Here is a 19,984-nt window from a genome sequence, read left to right on the forward strand (position 1 = left end):
CCCTTGATCTTACCCCTTTTAATACCGTTATCTGATTTTTAAAATGTTTTCCTATGTTTCACCAAGCAAGTGGAGGCAAAGCAGCAGAAACAGAATATAAAGACAAAAAGTTTAAACTGTAATACTATTAAAAGTCTCCCGTATAAATTAGAAATATTTGAACAAAGAACACGGGCTAGTGTTCTAGCCCAAATTTATATACTATGAAGAAAAACAGTGACTTGCTCTATATACTTTTAAGATATTAAAATTGAGTTTATCAAAAGCACAATTGTTTTCATCCCTGGGTCCTCAAGCATGGCCAAATGTAATAAAACGAGAAGGACAAACTGATTTAAGTTTATTTCTATTTAAGTTGACAATATAAAAATAGATACAAGATCAGCATTACAATTGTATTTATACTTCAGTTGTTTTTAAAATTATTTCCTTAAAAACTGCTCTTAATGGTTTCCAAGGGCATTAATCCATTCATATTAAGGCGCCAGTTTCAATCTCAAAAGAACTGATAAAAGCTCAGTAGGGCAGATTTATCTTTAAAAACAGAATTATATGGAAAATTTCAGACTGTTTTAGAAACTGTATGTAATTTGATTTTTCATTAAAAACCAATTTTGACTCTGGCTTTGTTCCTCAATTGCCCTCACAATGTTCTGCTTTCAGCGTATGCTAAAGACGTTTGTATCGGTCATTGTGAAAAGTACTAAACTGCATCCTGTGTCCTTTATATGCCATTTTCTATTGCACATTTTATCCTTTACATAATACTTTGGAATTTTTAAATGTTGAGAGGTTTACAAGAACTCTAAACAAAAAATAATTAAACAAACAAATCGACTTGAGGAAGATCCTATGGACCAGCAGAGCTCTTTGTGCTGTGAAGGAAAATGCTCATTCCAATTTACCCCATACAACCTGGCATGCTGTTTTGAAAAGGTCTTTACAATCCCTCACAGCAGAGTTTTAGGCAGCGCTGAGTGGCAGCGGGGGGGGGGGGGGAGAGTCTGTAATGAGCAACTATCTGCGAAACAAGAATCCATACAAGCCCTTCCACATCACAGATAAAGTTGCTTTTGAAGCTCAAGGAATTTCAGGAGCAATTTGTGGCAGAGGATTCTGCTGTAGATCAAAGCAACTCCTGCCTACAGTACAACAACAGCTCACTGGATTGCGGATGAAGTATGAAAAATCTATTTACCTAGGTGTGGGTCCCTATCAATACTGTCTCTAGAGTATGGAGTGGAAATTTTCTGACATGAAGGCTTCAACAGGTCTCCCCACTTTGCCCCTGAGGGCAAAGCCATGCCCACCTGCCCTACACCTGATGTCATAGCAAACGGATGATAAGAGCTAGACTTGACTGAATGGGTGTTGGAAGGCAGTGCCAATGGGCCTTCCTCAGACGCTCCACTCAAAAGTGCTATCTAGCTCTCCACTTTGAGCAGGGCTTCTGTCAGATCTTCAGAAGTTCCTCTTCTAAGAGCTATGAAAAGGACTTCGGAAGACTCCTGATGGCAAAAGAAAAGGCCACTTGTTGTTATTGCTGTGACAAGTAATTGGCAGGTGGGCAGCAGCACCCACCTTTCAAACCTGGCCTGAAGTCACCACAGTCTAGTTTGCTGGACTAGAGAAGTTCCCCACTACTGCTGCACAGCAAGAACTGCAATTATATATTTTGTTTTCAGCAGGGAGCGTGAGGCAGTTCACATGCAACAGAAACACATAATGGATAAAAAAATATATGATTAGGTATGCTTCTATCCCATTTTTTTTAAAAAAAAAACCTTTGCTTCTGAATGTTGCAATATTATTCACCTTTTTGTAGTTAGAAGCCACCTGGAACAGGGGGTACAAATGTTTGAAATAAATAAAGTACCGGATACGCTGCCTCCAAGGAACTGTCTGTGAATGCCTCCCGTCTTCAGCCCGTTTGGGCCTTGTGGCCAAGAAGAAACATGGCCAGGCTGGAAGTTGGCTAACATGCTGAAAGGATGGGGATGGAAATATAGGCCTCCCCCACCCTGATCAGGAGACTCAGGTGAACAGCAAAAGGGGAAGCAACAGCCATACAGTTGGGAATTGTTACCAATTATTGGGAAAGGAAAGCTAAATGAAAGATATAAGTATTCCAGACTCCGGGTGATGGAGGAGACTGTGAGTTATGGATTGCCACAGCTCTTATGGAGTGCGAGGAGGGAGAGAATAAGAGAAATCAAGTGTATATTGAATGAAGTGGCCAACCAATATAATTTGAAACTTAAGGTTCCTGATGAGAAAAGACTGCGACTTCCTCTAGTGATAACAGCCAGCTCAACTCAAAAACCCTGAGAAAGACTAGGGGTATGGAAGGAACGTAGGCTGCTGAAAGTTAAGTTGGACCTCTCTTGAAGCAACAACAACAATAATAATAATTACCCACCCTTCACTATTTCCCCTGGCCTTTTGTTCAAATGCAGGTGTTCAATACATGCAAAAAAAGTCATTGGGTTCATCAAAACATCACCAACCTTGATCTGGATTTTTGTGTTACTGGGAATCTGAGCTACAATGCCCATAATGAAGTGGTGACTCACGGCTCATTTTAAAAAGAGCTGTATGGATGCTGATGCTTCAAGGTATCTTGAAACGTCTCATATTTAAGTAGATATCAGATGAATGTATGACAACCATCTAACCAGCCTGCAGATTTAGGAATCCACATGTAGGCTGAGAAGATGCCTGCTCACACATACACACAACAGTGTATATGATGTTAGAGGAGCTAGGATTAAACATCAATCTTGGCTTTACTGAAAAACTCTCTTTCTGTAATTAATTTTTTTGCATAAACCAAGAGGATGCTTACTGTGTTGGCAAATATAATTGGAGGCTTCTAACCAAAAGCACCTGAGGACTAGAAACTTGCCTTTTATTTTTCCACAACTTCCTGAAGTACAGTGAAGGTTAGACACTTAGTACAAAAAGTAAGATGCTTTGAGAAGGTTCTTCCCCCATGGCCAATTTCTGCATCAACGAATTGACAAATAATATGATCAGTATTAACACTAGCAATAAATATAATGGCTGATGACAGGCAATACATCACTCAAGGGCAGCTAAAGTTTCCTTGAAATTTCCTTCACTGAGCGACAGAAGGTGCACTGATGCACTTGTATTCAAATAATCAGCCACTAGATGGCACAGTAGTAATAACTTTCAGAGGGGCAGCCATGCTAGCAATTTGCAGACAAAACGAGTATAGTGGCACCTTAAAGTCTACACAATGTATTTTGGATTAAGCTTCTCTAGACTTCTTTTAGTATACATGTTCCCTACAAGAAGAATTTGCCCAAAATAACAGCTTCAATACTTCAAGACACACAAATAAAACTGGGTATGAAAAATACCATATATACAAGCCTACATTTCTGCTATGAGTGGCTATTATTGTCCATTTCCTCCCCGGTATTATCTCAAATGCTTTAGCAGGCATAGGAACAAAGCAATTCATAAAGCCAACCTCTTAATCGAGCCTTTCTGGTTTCATAATTTTAAAACAGCTAGAATAGAAATCAAGGAAACCAGAATGCACTCATTCAGTTCACTTGGGGGAGAATTGCTGTATTTTCTCCAGTAATGAAACGGTGCACAAAGCAAAATACAAAGATAGATGGGAATTCTTATGGATATAAAGGAGCTTCTAAATACTGTAACATTTTTCTCTGTTTCAACCATGAGAAGAATACTTCTTTGATAAATGTGCTCATTAAGGTAGTATCATACCAAAAGCTGGAAGCTAGCCACATTTCCAGCTTCCCCCAAGTCACCCACCATCAGCCCCCAAAGCCTGTCGAACCGATCCCAGAAACAACTTTGAACTCTGAACAGCTTTTGGACATGTATTTGAACTTGTCAAAATACTAGGTAATCTCTGTCACCGAACAACACTCCTGGTCACTGGGGATTGAGCATGTAAAGCAATTTGTCCAAGACAATTTTGTCAGGCAATTACTCCAAGTGTAACACTTAGCTCGTGGGATTAGATTGCTTTCCCATACAACTATTAGGAATGTGACTACATGCCACACACAAACTGAAGATGGCACTTTAGACAAACAGCATAATGCATGGATGGGGGACCCTTCTTCCTCAGGGCCACATTCTCTTCTGGCCGCTTGCTAGTGATGGTTGCAGCAACATACCGCAGATTCCGGCGTATAAGACGACTTTTTAACCACGGAAAAGAGGTTAAAAAGTCGGGGGTCGTCTTATATGCTGGGTACGGGTGGCGGGCTCTGCGCTGGGAGAAAGCCTGCTGCTGCGAGCGCCGCGCCAGGCGAAATCCGCCCAGCGCAGAGCACACACACACACCCTGCTGCTTCGGAAGCAGCAGCAGCCGGCGGCGGGCTCTGCTTTGCGCCGGGTGGCTTTCTCCCAGGACGGAGCTGCCCAGTGTATTAAGTGACTGGGCTTATAAGATGAACCTCCAAATTGCAGCTGCCAATTTAGGGGATCGTCTAATACGCCCAGTCGCCTAATACGCCGGAATCTACGGTATGTACATTTTACTTTTGTACAGTAGGCTAGTTTTTAAAAACTTGCACACCCCTCAGTGCTGCTGCTGACCTTTAAAGCCCTAAACGGCCTCGGCCCAGTATACCTGAAAGAGCGTCTCTACCCCCATCGTTCTGCCCAGACACCTTCTGGCGGTTCCCTCCCTGCGAGAAGTGAGGTTACAGGGAACCAGGCAGAGGGCCTTCTCAGTAGTGGCACCCGCCCTGTGGAACACCCTCCCGTCAGATATCAAGGAAATAAACAACTATCTGGCTTTTAGAAAACACCTGAAGGCAGCCCTGTTTAGGAAAGTTTTTAATGTTTGATGTTTTATTGTGTTTTTAATATTCTGTTGGAAGCCGCCCAGAGTGGCTGGGGAGGCCCGGACAGATGGACAGGGTATCAGTAATAAATGATGAGGAGGATTGTTATTATTGTCAGACAAGCAAGAAGCATTGTCAGTGCTCAAGGGCACATTCCAGCCAGGCAAAAACATTGAGGTGTGAAGCAGGGTCTGCCTGGCGAAGAGTTCAAAGAGCCAGACAGAGGGGCTTGCTTGGAGGGCCACAATTTCACACACAGGACTGATGTTCCCAACACCTGGTAGAGAGCCATGAACAGTTTGCGATGCAAACGAAAAGTGATTTAAGAAACACTTTTGCATAATTTATACAGATCCCTCCACACAACTGTGAAACTTAATCAACCAGGATTTCCAGCTGTGCACAAGGGCCTCTGTGTGTTCAACAATATGGGCACAGAAGGCATTTTCAGACCATCCCATGAACAAGAGGAGATACTGATGGAGGTGGGACCACCAAGGCCCAATCTGGTTGCTCCTTCTACTATGTGCAGAGGGAGAAGCAATTAAACAATGTTTAAACACAATGCAAGTGGAGATAGGTAATTTTCTTACTGATGAAAAAGCAAGCAGCTCCTCTTCTGTGAGCTTATGAACCGGGTTGTTCTTCTGAAAGTCTATGCTGCATAGAAGGGGGAGAAAATAACATTCTGAGCCTTACTGGTTTTTGCATTTTATATTGTTAATTACATCAGGCAACTTTGGATGAAGATTTTGGGTACAAATCAGCTAAATAAAATTATTGCTAATCAATTATTGCTACATTAAGCTGTCTGACAATTACAATACAATATTAAAAATACAATACACAATAGCCAACAACATTTTCAGCTAGATTTAATATATAATTAAGATGTCCAGCTGAAGAAAAAGGTGAGATGCCCAGAGAATAACCTCCAAAGAGGGATTAATGAAATTAATCCAACACCTGCCAATCAGTCAGATTTTACTGTCTGTTAAATATAAACACTCTGAAATTCATTTTCAAAACTTGTGAGGCAGCTATAAATATCACGTACAAAACTTTCAGATTATCAGATCAGATATATTTTATAATACACCAAGTTGTTAAAGCGAAAGAGCAGTCAAATCACACGAAATTCAATGTCACTCTAAGCAGAACATTTCATCAGCACAAACATTTCTGCTTTCTAGATAGCATAATCTTCCTTCTCTTGTCCCAAGCAGATTTGGGGGAGAAGTTCCATTGCACTATGGGACTCATTGCATTGACTTCCAATAGCTCCACAACTGAGCTTAACCTGGCCCCTAGTCTCCTGCTTTGTGTGAAGAAGGTACAAATAGAAGGAATCTTCAACCAGCCCTACAGGCGAGTGCATGTGTGGATCTAACCTCATCCCCAAAAGTACTTCACCAACAAGTTTTTATGGAATAATCATTTTGCTGCAGCCATACACTTGAAAGAGTGACGAAGTGGAACCAACAGATATCATCTTACCAAATTCCAAGGATAACAGCAAGCTCTTCTGCACATAAGTCAGGCATCTGGTTCTGATGAGATTCTGCAAACTTTATTTCATTTAACACTGTGTCATCATTTAAATCATAATTCTGTTGGGGGGGAAAATCATACAAGTGATCATTCACATTAAAATTGCTCAGTTATTTGAAAATTACATTAAAAAAACCACTTAACAGCAGCATTGGTGTTGAACTCTGCCAAAAATGCAACTATTTCATTGAATACTGCCCTAGATTAGCAACGGCTGTTCCTTGAAAACTGCTGCTGTGAACATCAAATCCATGGTAACACAGGATACAGTTTCCACACCTTCCCACAGTAGTCTGAATCTAGTTTGAGTCACTGCTAGTGAAAGGCAAACAACCATACAGGCAATGCTTATCAGTAGAGCACCAGCCCAAACACAAAGCTCTTGAACAGGAAACTGCCTCTGCAAACAAACAAGTGAGCACACATGTATGTTGGCACTCTCCCTTGCTCCTCTCTGATTTAAGTTGGCAGCATTTTCTAAGGATGTTGCACCAAATATATTTCTGAAACCACACAGCAGTATGAAAGAATTTTGTGTGTGTATCATTAGGCTTCGGGAAAGTTATTGCTAAAATGGCCAAAGCTTTGTGGATTTATCCACCACAGTAAGTACATACATACATACATGCTGTATATATAAAATCTGTCATTACCATTTTACAGCACAAAATGAGGTAAGATTTATACATTATAAAAGAAATGCTACTATAACTGTACCTTTCATACACATAATGCAGTCTTAATTTCTATTGGCCTTCAAAGTCCCCTTTATTCCTTTTTGTAAGACATACACAGGCAATCATGGCAATCTACTTACGTTGAACAGCACATTACACTTCAAAAGAAAAAATCCTATACCTTTGTTAAATCTTCAAGTGGGGAAGGTGCTGGACTAAGTTCACGGTGAGGAAGGAGGATGCCATCTTCCCTTTGAACATCTAATATGAGCTGTGCTACATATTTTTCCTGAAATCTTGTCCTTTTTCCCAGGGCACCTGCAGAAAGTTAGACATCAAGAGGAAACAGAAATTCTAGTTACATATACCAAAGTTACAATTTAAGAGACACATATACATATTTCACAGAGTATGAGGTTACGTTCTCAAGGCACAAGATGTGACATCTTTGCGGACAGATTATGCAGGTGTAAGTCTGGTCAGTGCCTGGAAGGGAAATGGACTAGAAACAGCATATATGCCATCCTGAGTTCCCTACAGAGGAAAGGACGGGTATAAATGTCATAGTAGATAAATAAAATTTACAACAAAGCACAAATACGTATTAATAAACAGTGGCTTTTTCCAATATAAGCTGTACTGTTAGTTAAATAAATGACTGAACACACTTGATAAGTATATTTCACAATTAAAGCTTACTGTTAGAAGGACACACTGCTACACTGAGGGTGTCTCTCGTTTAACATGATCCTTCATGTTATCTGGGAAAAGAGGAGGCACTAATCTGTGGTAGTTACAGACTTCCTAGAGGCAGGTTCCAGGAAGCAGTACTGAGGAAACCTGTGGCCTTCCAGGTGTTGTTGGTCTATAGTTCCCATTGATCCTGTCCATTGGCCATGCTGGCTGGGGTTGATGGGATTTGGAGTCCCACAACATCTGCAAGGCCATAGGTTCCATCCCTGCCTTATGGGGTCCAATATGGTTTCATTTTATCTTCTACCCCATTTAGCACTGAGAGAGATTATCAGGCAATTGGAATGTGCTCTCCTCAATTATACTGCTTTAGGAACTTATAAGCAGCAGGCTTGGATAATATATTGACTGCAGCAACAGTTTCCAGAGATTCTGATAGTGGCCAGATAGAATCAGAGCCTTGACAGTTCAGGTTTCAAATAAAATACAGAATTATGTATGTGGAGCTGTAACTTATATAGTAATTAGAATTAAATTATAATAAAACAATTAGGCATAATTATTCCTCCAAAATGTATCCCAAGTGGAATTACAATTTCACAAACATAGCTAAGTACAAAATTAATAAGTTGTTTATCATATTTCATCATACTCAAGAAACTAAGCAAAGCACTTGGGGGGGGGGGGCTATTTTTACCATGCAGTTTCAAAGAGATGCTATAGTTTTGGCCACATTATAAGGCAAGCTTCTCTAATTATAGCACGGTGGCACCACTAAATTATGGATCATTGCTACTCCAGCTTGAGCCCTGTTGAGTACAGATTTATAGCTAACTCATAAAATATTCAGTCTGACAATGCTCATTTAAAACCCAAACAGAATGGAAACAGAAAATACTTTTCTCCTTTCCATTGGCAGGAAAATATGCTTTTGAAAAACACTAAATTTGTGTTCATTCAAGTTACAGCAAGTCAGACCACAAAGCCTCAAAAGCAGATGTTTACCTCTCTAGTAAATCAGCACGTAAACTGGGTCAAAACAAAATCTATCAGCTCTTAACATATTGCATTAACATCTTCTGTTGTTATGAATTTGGATGCCACCACTCTCCCTACTGATGGGTCCAAACTCAGCTGAAAGAAATCCAGACTTGCCTGGACTTAGTTTTGCTTTTTACTGACATGACACCACTGTGATAAAATACAGCCTTTCCCCTTCACCCTCAGCACTAAAGCACTTACGAGAGACCTTCATTAGCTCACACTGAGGCCACAGCAACAGATCTTCTCTTTGACATTGGCAAGTCCCACTTAACCTCACTAATCTGGGTACTGACACCCAAGTAACCTATTCTTTCACTCTGACCATAAATAAATGCACACGTTTTGGATCTTTACTCAGCTTCCTCCTATGCTACTGATTTAAACAGTGTGTATTGCATTTAAGGGCAGACTGTCATGATATATTTTTGAACCACCACAACAATGTGAAATGTCCTCAAAAATGTGTTAACAGGAGTTTCCACTAAGCAGGCTTCTTTCTAGAACAAGAACACCCAATGTTGCCTTCACGGTGCATAAAGAAGCAGTACTACTGACATGTTACTCATGATTATCCAACGGAAGGCCAAACTAGAGGTGACATAAAACGCATATTTGCATTTGAAAAAACATGCATGTTAATGTAAATATGATCTGGAAGACTTAATTATTGAGATCAAGTGTGGAATGGCAATTTAACCCTCCCCTCCCCTGCAATGGTCCCTCTGAAGCTGCTCTTTCATTGGGAGAAAATTCCCCATTAACACCATCAGTCACTAATTTACATTACAAAAAAATGTGTACCTCAAATGCCAAGATGCATTTGGTGCCACATCCAGTTTGGCCCCAACTTTCAATGGCTCTTGACCAACCTGAACCAGTTCCAAATTTTAGAAGTACCCAAAAATATAACAATTGTTGGTTTTCAATATATGTTTATTAGGCTCTAAGTTGACACAGAATAAATCAGTTTTGGACTGTGCAAGAGCTGTACCGTGTTAACTTAGCTTATGGCACCCTTGGGAAGTTGTGCGTAACTTGCCAATTGACATCAACACACTAAATAATTTAAAGTACAGCAGGTGCTACATGCTCTTTAAAATTAAACTGTACAATTCTTCTTCCACTCTTTTCTGGCACGAATTCACAGGAAACTTCCGTGAGGACAATTATATTAAGACAAATGTCCTTGTAGTTGAAAACTCGGCAGGTTTAAATCAATCAGAGTTGATTATTTGTTGATTTTTTCACCCTGTTTCGAGTTCCACTTGGCCTGCTCATTAAGGCATGGATAAAGGCCAAGTATAGTTTGAAACCTTGATTATTTTAAATTCAACTGAAAAATAGGCTTTTACTTCTAAGGCATTATCTTGCAACATAAAACTTATGCTAAGCTGAGCATGTAGTCAAACAGAACCTGGACTCTAGCTCCGTAAGACAATCATTAATGCTTAAAAGTTTACCTATAGATGCAAATCAATTCATGAGTTGTGTGCAGATAGGCAGAACTAGCCCAAATAGGAGCAAAGATTAGGCGCAACAAACAGGACAGAAGAATGGCTCATGAACCAGCTATGTCCTAATCCTGATTTAAGTATTTATTGTAATTAATCTTGAGAATTTTATGCCCCTAGAATCACAGCAACGCCTGTCATAACATACTTGGTAGGTGCTCTCTGATGCATTTCTGAGAATATAAAGAGGTGACAGCTCTCTTAAGCAAAGTCAGGCAACTGGTCCATCTAGGCCAGTTCAGTTTATCCTTACTGACATGGTTCTCCAAAGTCTTGCACACAAGGTCCTTTCCCAGCCCTACCTCTGAAATTTTCTTAATAGAAGAAGATGGAAATTGAACCTAAATGGAAAAATACGTGCTCTCTTGCTGAGCTATGACTCTTCTCCCCAATGGTATATAATGCTGGTGCTCCTGATGCTGTGTGTGATAGGTGCTTCCTCAACAAGATGTGTCAGGTCAGCAGATCACTATTAGCTTTGTACATTATTAACAGGTAAAATCAGTAACTCAGCGTTGCCTCTTGGTCAAGCTTACACTCCTAAAGGAATGAGAAGCCAACACTTTCTTGTTGCAAAAAGCCCCATTATGGTTTTTTTATTGTATTGTTGTACCTTGCGAACGAGTCATTTCATTCACCATTATTAAACTGTCGGCCTGTCACTTGCAAACGAAGATCTCTGTTCTCTTCAAGGATTGTACATGACATCCTCACACTTCGCAACTTACTTAGGCTCAGTGACATTAAAATTGGAAAGAGCAAGGCAGAGATCAAAGCAAGCAGACTCCCAACTGAGTCATGTTTATATGAACCACAGCTGTATTTTGATGTGCTAATACTTACTCTAAATGCTCCCACTCCAGTATTTCTTCTTCACCCAAAGCTTACCAGCTGCAAGTCGTAAAACCCATCCCACAATATTGGCAATTCCTCCAGATCATACAGCTTTTTACAGACCATGCCAGTTAAAAGATAAAACAAGAGAAGGCAGTGGGGAGTGGGGAGAGAAATAAGGCAAAGCAGAGCCAGCACCAAAACAATTAGCTGAAAAAGACAGAGAACCACCAAATAGTCAATTATCATGGAAGAATCCTAGAATTGTAGAGTTGGAAGGTATCCCGCAGGTCATCTAGTCCAATCCTCTGCAATGCAGGAATCTTTTGCCCAATGTGGTTCTGAAACCCATAAGCCTCAGATTAAGAGCCTCATGCTCTACCAATTGAGACAGGGGTTTATTTTTAGAGGCAATGAATGGTGAGATAGTTCATAGAATCATAGAGTTGGAAGAGACCACAAGGGCCATCGAGTCCAACCCCCTGCCAAGCAGGAAACACCATCAGAGCACTCCTGACATTTGGTTGTCAAGCCTCTGCTTAAAGACCTCCAAAGAAGAAGAAGACACCACACTCCTTGGCAGCAAATTCCACTGTCGAACAGCTCTTACTGTCAGGAAGTTCTTCCTAATGTTTAGGTGGAATCTTCTTTCTTGTAGTTTGGATCCATGAACCAAGTTCCTAAAGACTGACCACATATAAGCCTTCTGAACTGAAGAGGGGATTTCTGTCCATTTCCCACTTCCCTCTGGGCCAGCAACCAGTATTCAAGGAAACATATGCAATCTAATGAGCAGGCATCCTACGCAGAAAACTAAAAGCAGCACCAAGTTCAGAAAAGGGCAATCAAAATGATCAAGGGGTTGGAGCTACTCCTCCACGAGGTAAGGTTGCAGCATTTGGGACTTTTACTTGAGAGAAAAGGTGAGGAAGAGGTCATATGATAGAAGTTTGTAAAATCACACATAGCATGAGGAAGAAGACAAGTTTCTCTCTCTCATTCACAACACTAGAACTTGGGAATATCAATGAAGATGAATGAATGTTAGAAGGTTCAGGGTAGATGAAAGGACATACTTTCCCCCCCCCACAGGACACATTTAGACTATGAAACTTGCTTCCACGGGAGGCAGTGATGACCACCAACTTGGAAGGTTTTAAAAGATTAGGCAAATTCATGGAGGATATGACTACCAGTGGCTGCTAGCCACAATGACCACCTCAGCTGTTAAGTGGCAATATGCACCTGAATTCCAGTTGCTGGAAATCACAGGAAGAGGGAGTGTTCTTGAGCCCTGATCCTGCATACTGCCTTGTAGGTGAGAATAGGGTGTTAGACTAGATGGGCCACTGGCCTGATCCAGCAGGTACTTCTTATGTTAGAAATTATACTTCTAGAACGAAACCAAAAAAATTTAGTTGAGATTCCTGCATTGCAGGGAGGTCGGATTAGATGATCCTTGGAGTCTCTTGCAACACTACAATTCTATGCTTTTATTTTATGGTTCTATGATTTCATCGAAGGTAATTCCCAAATAAAGCACCACAGAAACAGGTTAGCACTCTTGAACACCTTCTCCATTATCTTCCTTTTCCAACTTTCAAGTAACAGAAAACCTAGTTAGTGTTAAATATTAATGTTCAAGAAGTGGGAAAATAAACATACCTGTTAAATTAATCTGTAGCTTGGTTATGTCTTTGGCTGCAAGAAAGTGTTCTTTGGCTTTTTTATACTCATAGTAATGCAAAAACGTGTAAGCGCACTCCAGGTGGAACTGAACAGCAAGATGCCAGCACTCGTCATCAGTAAATAAAGTTTCAATTTCAGACACTGCAAAACAAAAAAAAAGGGTGTTGAGGCGACTAGGAAATGGGACTGAGAAGGAAACAAGAAATGAGAAGCAGAGGAAAAACACCTTGGACTTGCCACTCAATACAAGACAACACCAACATCAGTTTTTTAAATTTAAAGTGGCTCCTTTGTCCTCTAGGTTTTCACAAACTTTGAATAGCAATATAATAAGTAGCAGCAGTAGTAGCACTCCACTGTAATCAAATTTAGAAAAGCAGGGGTGGGGGATATGCAAGAAAGAAAGGGAGGGCAAAGGTAAACCTGAGTTCATGGGCCATTCCCATCTCAACCATGATCAAAATGACTGGGAATCATGCCTGCAATGGGGAAAACAGTGCCAGCCTTATGAAAAACAAGTCTAGGATTATTAGAAGTCAGGGACCACATGCAAAGTTATAGCCCTTAAATGGTACCAAGCATTTCATCCAAATATCAATTTCTGAAAATACTGGATTATTTTCTAGTGCAGTTTATTAAATAAGCTGCCAAACTATTTACAAGAATGGATCGATCTCATGCATATATACATCCCAAACAGCCCCATTTTCCCATAATGAAAGCACTTTATAAAGGTTTACATTCTTAGAAGCTGGTCAAGGTTGTAGACCAGACAGAGCAGTAATATAATCCTACCACAGTAACAGAATAGTAAGTATGCAATAATGCTTTGCCTTTATACCCTTTTCAAACACAAAGGGAACTGGATATTTATAGATTTGGCATCAAGAAGCTGGACCGGTGTGTGTGTGTGTGTGTGTAAAAAATTACTGCTCTGCACTTATGAATTGAATGATAGCTCTAGTAAAGATTTTCTATTTAAGAAACTGGCTGAGCTCCATGGTACATTTTTTTTAAAAAGTTACAAGATATTAGTAATAGCCGAATGATGTAATTTTTTATAAAAAGATGCTTAGCGTACCTGCCAAGTATAATTTATTTCAACATACTGCTTTCAAGTATGAAAAATCTTGGTATCAAACCAGAATATGTTGTCATATAAAGCTAATTTGTTTTATCTTCCAATTAATCTTCACAGTCATCACTAACCACATCCTATTTCAAACAGAGGTTGTTGTTAAAGCCGAAAAACATGAAGCCGTATCTTTATCTGCCCCACTGATATCAGCAACTGAGATCATAATACTTTGCTGTTATCCACAAAGCTGAGACGGGTACATTAAGCAGAAAGAGAAAACACCCAAGTTTATCTATCTGCCAGCAGAACAGACCTGCACTCTCACAATGGGACTTTCCCATGCTTTCCTCCCATTGCATCTCCCTGCATGCCCCCATAATCTGCTCCAGTCAAGTTTTATCTTGCTTCCTACGCAAATGATAAAGAAACTTACAAAGCTAAGAACATTTCTAGAAAACATGTACAGCTGATTGAATAAGTACCTGTCAAATTACAAGACTGTACACATCTTTTCAATTAATTCCTAATATTGCTGTAAGCTGGCTGCTATTTAAAGACAACCTTTTTAAGAAGAATAGGTAACTCAGCACATTTATGGGGAATTTGAGCCTGTGTTTGAAAAGTATTTCAAGCTTTGAAGGGTTACAAAACATCCGTCCAGGAAGAACAGAAGGATAAAATATACCCAACCACACAACGAGGTCACAAAGACTGCAACACTTACTGGCTTGGTATGACAGAATCATCTACATCATTACAATCATTACAGCATCTCTACTCTTGAATTGGAATGGCTAGGAGCCTGCCCACCTGCTCCCAGGGCGGCCAACATCCTTTACTGCTCTGGGCGGCCAACATCTCCTTGCCAAGGGCGCAAAGGATGGGTTGAGACACCAATATGGCTCCTTGCCAAGGACGCAAGAGAGCCTAGATATGTCTCTGTTCCAGGTGGTTACTGTGGGAAATAGTATGCTGAAATATACAAGTCTTTGGTCTCATCAAGCAGGGTTCTTGTGTTCAATGGGATTTTATTCCAATTAATCAATAACACTATCATTCCCCCGTTTTTTGAAAAGAGTTAAGGCTGCTAGAGATAATTTTGTTTTTATTTCTTCAATCCTGTATATACTTACTTGAATCCCAATGAACAAAGTGTGACTTACTTCCAAATCGAAATGGACCAATATCCATAAAAAGTGTGTGGTAACCACTGTGCAGCGCTGCCTGCAGTGAGGTTAAATACCATTGGATGGACATGTAATTAATCTTTTCTTTAAAGAATCTTCTTTCTATTCCTACAATTCCTATGTTAATAATAGCTGCTTCAGGATGAAGGGGAATATTGCTTTGTATTGCTCACTGAAAGCAACTTTCCAATTAGTTATACACTGATGTTTAGGGCATTAATTGGCTCCATTAAAGTCACACCATTTCAAATGCAAATTTAATTGAATACAGAAGGTGCATAGATCCTAATAACGCTCAACCTGACTTTTTTTTTAATGCCGTTTTTACATGTGTTTAGAGCAGGGATCGTCAGATCCTCCAGAGGAGATTATACATGGGGAGGGAAGAAGAAGAAGAAGAAGAAGGGGAATTCCCCTTGGCAGATCTTTCCACATGCAGTGTTGAATATAATCCTAAAGTATAGTGTGACATCAATATACAGCCAGTGAGCAAATGTCTTACAAATCAACAGCAGGGTGCATTGAAATTCTTTTGTTTTCATAGTTCTCTCAGGTTATGAGAGAAGTCCAAAAAATAGTTCACATGAAACTTTTTATGATTGGCTTTCTGGACTAAGCAATCAAACAAACACACAAATAACCCCAAATATAAGAAAAGAATAGTCATCCAAATAGAATGCAACGTGTGATTCTCCCACTAATATCCAATGTCAATTTTAAGTATACCTTGTTGTATACAGGCCTGGGCAATATCAAAGAGTTCAGGTGATCTTTCTTCTAACAACTGCTGATGGATATTCACACACCGTAGAGTCCACCAAGGCAATGTCTAAAAACGGCAACGAAGAATATTGTAAACATTAAATCCACTTGGTTTCAAATCCCCACGTTTCTAGTTTATTATGAGCACATTCACATGTCAATTGTACCTTATCACACAGCCAATTCATTGTAACAGTGAGATCATCTGACCTGGAAAAATATATTCTACAAAGATCACGGGGTTCATATTCCTACAAAGGGAACGTGTACAGTGGGATGGGAAGGAAAGGGTGCAATTCAGTGGTAGATGATATACAAAAAGTCCTAAGGAGGGCTATGAATGACTCCTGTCTGAAATCTCAGGAAGCCAATGCCAGCCAGCACAGACGTAGAAAAACTAATCATCTGAATCGATCTAAGGCAATTTCCTATGAGAATCTAGTTCAAGAATGGAAACTGTAGAGAAAGAAACAACAATATAGCTAGTATAGGAAAACGGAGGCCCAGAGGAATGACTGAAAAATTGCAAACCTTGGAATATTCAGAAAACTGATAATGTCACTGAAATAAGACAACAGAGGTTCTCATGGAGTAACAGAATACCATTTTTAGAGCATCTAATGGAAAATTTAGTTAGCCTTGATTTTGCCACTTCTGCTCAGTGCAAGGCAATTATGGTATAACACGCCTGCAATCAGCATCATAAGGACTGCATGATTTGAGGGCAAAAATATCTCAAGGAACAATCACATGCTGTTTATTAAAACTGTTCTAGAAACACCTGTCAGGATGGATATTGTATTGTCTCACACAGGACACAATGAAATATGACTTATGCTATCAAGCTGAATAAAATAAGGTACTTATTCAGGAGACACTGTTAGAGACGTCAGCTCTTACATTTTGACACTTTGTTCAGGAACCTACAAGGCAGTTTATGTCAGACTGTAAATGCTGTTTGCCAGCCTGCAGTTAATGCTACAAACAGTTTTCCACAGGGATTCAAAAAGCAGTGTTTTGTTAGCCAAAGCTTGCAATACAAAAAACATGCCTTGAGGAAAATTGTACACACAAGCCAGATAAAAAACACTTGTTTTTTAAAAGTACCTTTTGGCCTCTTTTGGATGTTGACTAATATTTTGGCTTTTCAATTATCAAGCATCACTATGTGAACACAATAAAAGCAAACAACTATGTACTGCTGCCTGATATGGATTTTTTTAAAGACTGTGACTGATATTTAAACAACTCCCAACACCCAGGACAACAAGGTCACAAAACCAGTTTATTATGGACAGGCCTGAAAGCAATGTGGTGCCAGGAGTCATTGGACTAGAACTCCCATCATCCCTGACCATTTGGCCATTCTGGTTTGTTCAAACCACACAATGTACAACAAGGTTTGGTGGTTCAATTCGCTTGGACTGAATTATTCAAACCACAGTTTGAAAAATAGGAAACCACAAATGGAAGGTTTAAACTTCCTCTTCTCATCTGCGGAGGAGTGTACAAACTCATTCCTGCTCTTCCTCATAACACTACATCATGTTTTAGCATCATGTCTGTATTAAGGCCGTAGATTTACTCTGGCTTTGGTTGGCAAGACGAGTAAAATAAAGTGGCTATTAGGAAAAGGGGCGTGGGACTCCTGAAGTTAAGAATGTAATAAGAGCCTTCCCAGTCCACCTAGACCAGCATCCTGCTTTCACAGTAGCTAACCAGATGCCTGTGGGAAATTCACAAGGAGGACCTGAGTACAACAGCACTCTCCACTCCTGTGGTCTCCAGCAACTCGCATTCGCAAGCGTTACTGCCTCCAATCATGTAGGCAGCTATTTTGGCTAGCAGGCATCGACAGTCATCTCCTTGAATATGTCTAGTTCAGCTCCTGCCTTCTGTGATGTCTGTGTTGGTGATCAGGCAGAAAATGCAAGCCCCCTGGTGTAACAGGGATCAGTTCCTCAGTGGAATATGACACAGCTGATGCCATCTCATGGGGTGTGGGTATGTGTCTGGCTCAGCCCATGTTAGTGCTAGGGCCTGGGTTCAGCACCTTTGCTGTTTGCCCTGCTGGTCTTCATGATCCTCTGTGTTAGAGTCCTGACTGCTGTGTTAGAGTCCTGACTATTTCTAGGGGCTTCCACTTCCTTCTCTGTGGGAAGCGTTCATGAGACCATGCTTTCAGAAAGTGCCCTTTGTCACTTAATATAAAATACAATATTAGGATCCACTTGAGACTGTGATTTATCTTTTTTAAAGTTGTGCATAAGAAATTGAAACAGCAGATATACCATTGTAGAAACAAACAATGACTGTGCATATACTGCCAAACTGCAGTTGAGGACATAATGAACTCCATCTTATAATTCCTACCATGTAATCCCCCCTAGAGATTATTTTCAGTCGGGACTCTATTGCAGTCTGCTGGGATTTACAGACTGAAAAGATATGCTCCATGCTGTCCAATCAGAAGAAATTTGTCACTTATAATTTATAATCTGCACTTCACCAAATGGCCTTAGAGCAGGAATATATATCATTAAAGTACAGCACAGAAAAAATGCATAGTCTATCGTAAAAATTATCATTAAAATAAACAGAATCAAACAATACACTGAAAAGGCAAAGAATATTCACATTTGAATGGCTGATTTTGTCTGAAGACATAATGTCCTGCAGTTATCATAAGGGTGATATTGGTTTGCTACTGGATTTGCTGAAGTATTTCCCTTTTGTGAGCACAGACCGGAAAGAGGTTTGTTATGACTTGGTTGAAAGAAATACAGTAATAGAATTGCATTTAAAACATTTCACCTATTCCATGGAGGCATTTATTTCCTTTATACTATGTGGTGTGACTGTTTAGAGGCCCAAGGCAAGAAATGAATGTTCATAAATGCACAATGAGTAGAACAGCAATGGGTTACCAGTGAAGGGGGGAAAATAGGTTTTAATATTGTGCATCAGGGATCCTTCACAGTACTTTGCCACAACTCACAAGTGCTTCACAGTGCTCTGTCACAGCCCACAGAACTCACAGAACTAGCCCAGCACAGGAATATAAGACAGAGCCTATCTCCAGGCTGATTGTTCACAAGGTAAAAGTACTGCAGAATAGCCTACTCAAAATGCCAAAGCTCCCTGAACATTATACTGCTTTATTAGTTTTAGGTTGCATTTTTGTTAACTGATTTTCTTTTTTTTTTTTTACAAGTTGTACAAAATTATACATTTTTTAGTATATATTTAAAAAGTAGTATTAAAATTACAGAATCTTTTTTTAAAAATGAAGCAGTTTAGAAACACTTTTAAATGAATGAATGAAGGGTTCAGAGCCTGTGACTGAACACCAGGAACAGAATCATGTAAATCATCATCAACCACTGTGTAGCCAAACTTGGGGGAAGAAGCCAGGTGCAAACTAATGAGGTTTTGAGTCACTCTGAGAAAGCACACCAAGCGGGGTCAGAGAGCCAGACAGTAAATATGAGTGGCTGCCTTGGGAACAACAAGCAAGGAAGCCTTGTTCCTGCAGCTACCACAGAAGCTACTACTGAGGATTTGCTTGCTTTTCTGCTTTCTCCCAACTTGCTCCCAGGCTACAACTCAGTACCTACTCACTAATTTGACCCTGCATGCCATACCCTTTCACTACGGTGTGGCTTTGAACCTCCAAGCCATAGTCCTGTTTCCCCCAGTTACTCAAGAAACGCATATGGTACAAGGAACAATATGAATAATATAAGCCCACTGATAGCTGGAAACAAGCATAAGTATGTCCTCATGTTTTCCCCCCTTACCTGTATGGCTTCTAGCTTATGCTTTGAATTCACAAGCACTGCTCTAGCTAGCATCAGCAAGACACTATGGGAAGTCAGGCTATAGATCGATTCACCATCTAGAACCAGCAGACTCAGGACAGCTGTAGACAATGTACTAGGCTGGAAGGAGAAAACAAGAAACTCACTTTAGGCAACTTCAAATTAATCTTCAAGAGGTAGCAAAATTTGCGTGCCGCACACACCAATTTACCTTAGCCCATTCACCTCGAAATGTTTTTATACAATGCAGAAATTCAAACACAGGTGAAAGTTCACATTGT

General features: G+C 40.0%; 1 protein-coding gene across 1 annotated transcript in view; it reads right to left on the reverse strand.

Moving 5' to 3' along the window:
* TTC27 (tetratricopeptide repeat domain 27) overlaps positions 1 to 19,984 on the reverse strand; it is a 79,496-nt gene that overhangs the window by 54,454 nt on the left and 5,058 nt on the right. Inside the window, exons 4-9 of the mRNA XM_083432158.1 lie at positions 19,683 to 19,823; positions 15,847 to 15,949; positions 12,832 to 12,996; positions 7,266 to 7,402; positions 6,354 to 6,466; positions 5,450 to 5,516 (exon numbers count right to left, since the gene is read on the reverse strand). Coding sequence (XP_083288284.1) covers positions 5,450 to 5,516; positions 6,354 to 6,466; positions 7,266 to 7,402; positions 12,832 to 12,996; positions 15,847 to 15,949; positions 19,683 to 19,823 — 726 coding nt within the window. The remainder of the gene's footprint in view (positions 1 to 5,449; positions 5,517 to 6,353; positions 6,467 to 7,265; positions 7,403 to 12,831; positions 12,997 to 15,846; positions 15,950 to 19,682; positions 19,824 to 19,984) is intronic.

This window comes from Podarcis tiliguerta, assembly GCF_965153285.1.
Source record: "Podarcis tiliguerta genome assembly, chromosome: 3".
NCBI lineage: Eukaryota > Metazoa > Chordata > Lepidosauria > Squamata > Lacertidae > Podarcis > Podarcis tiliguerta.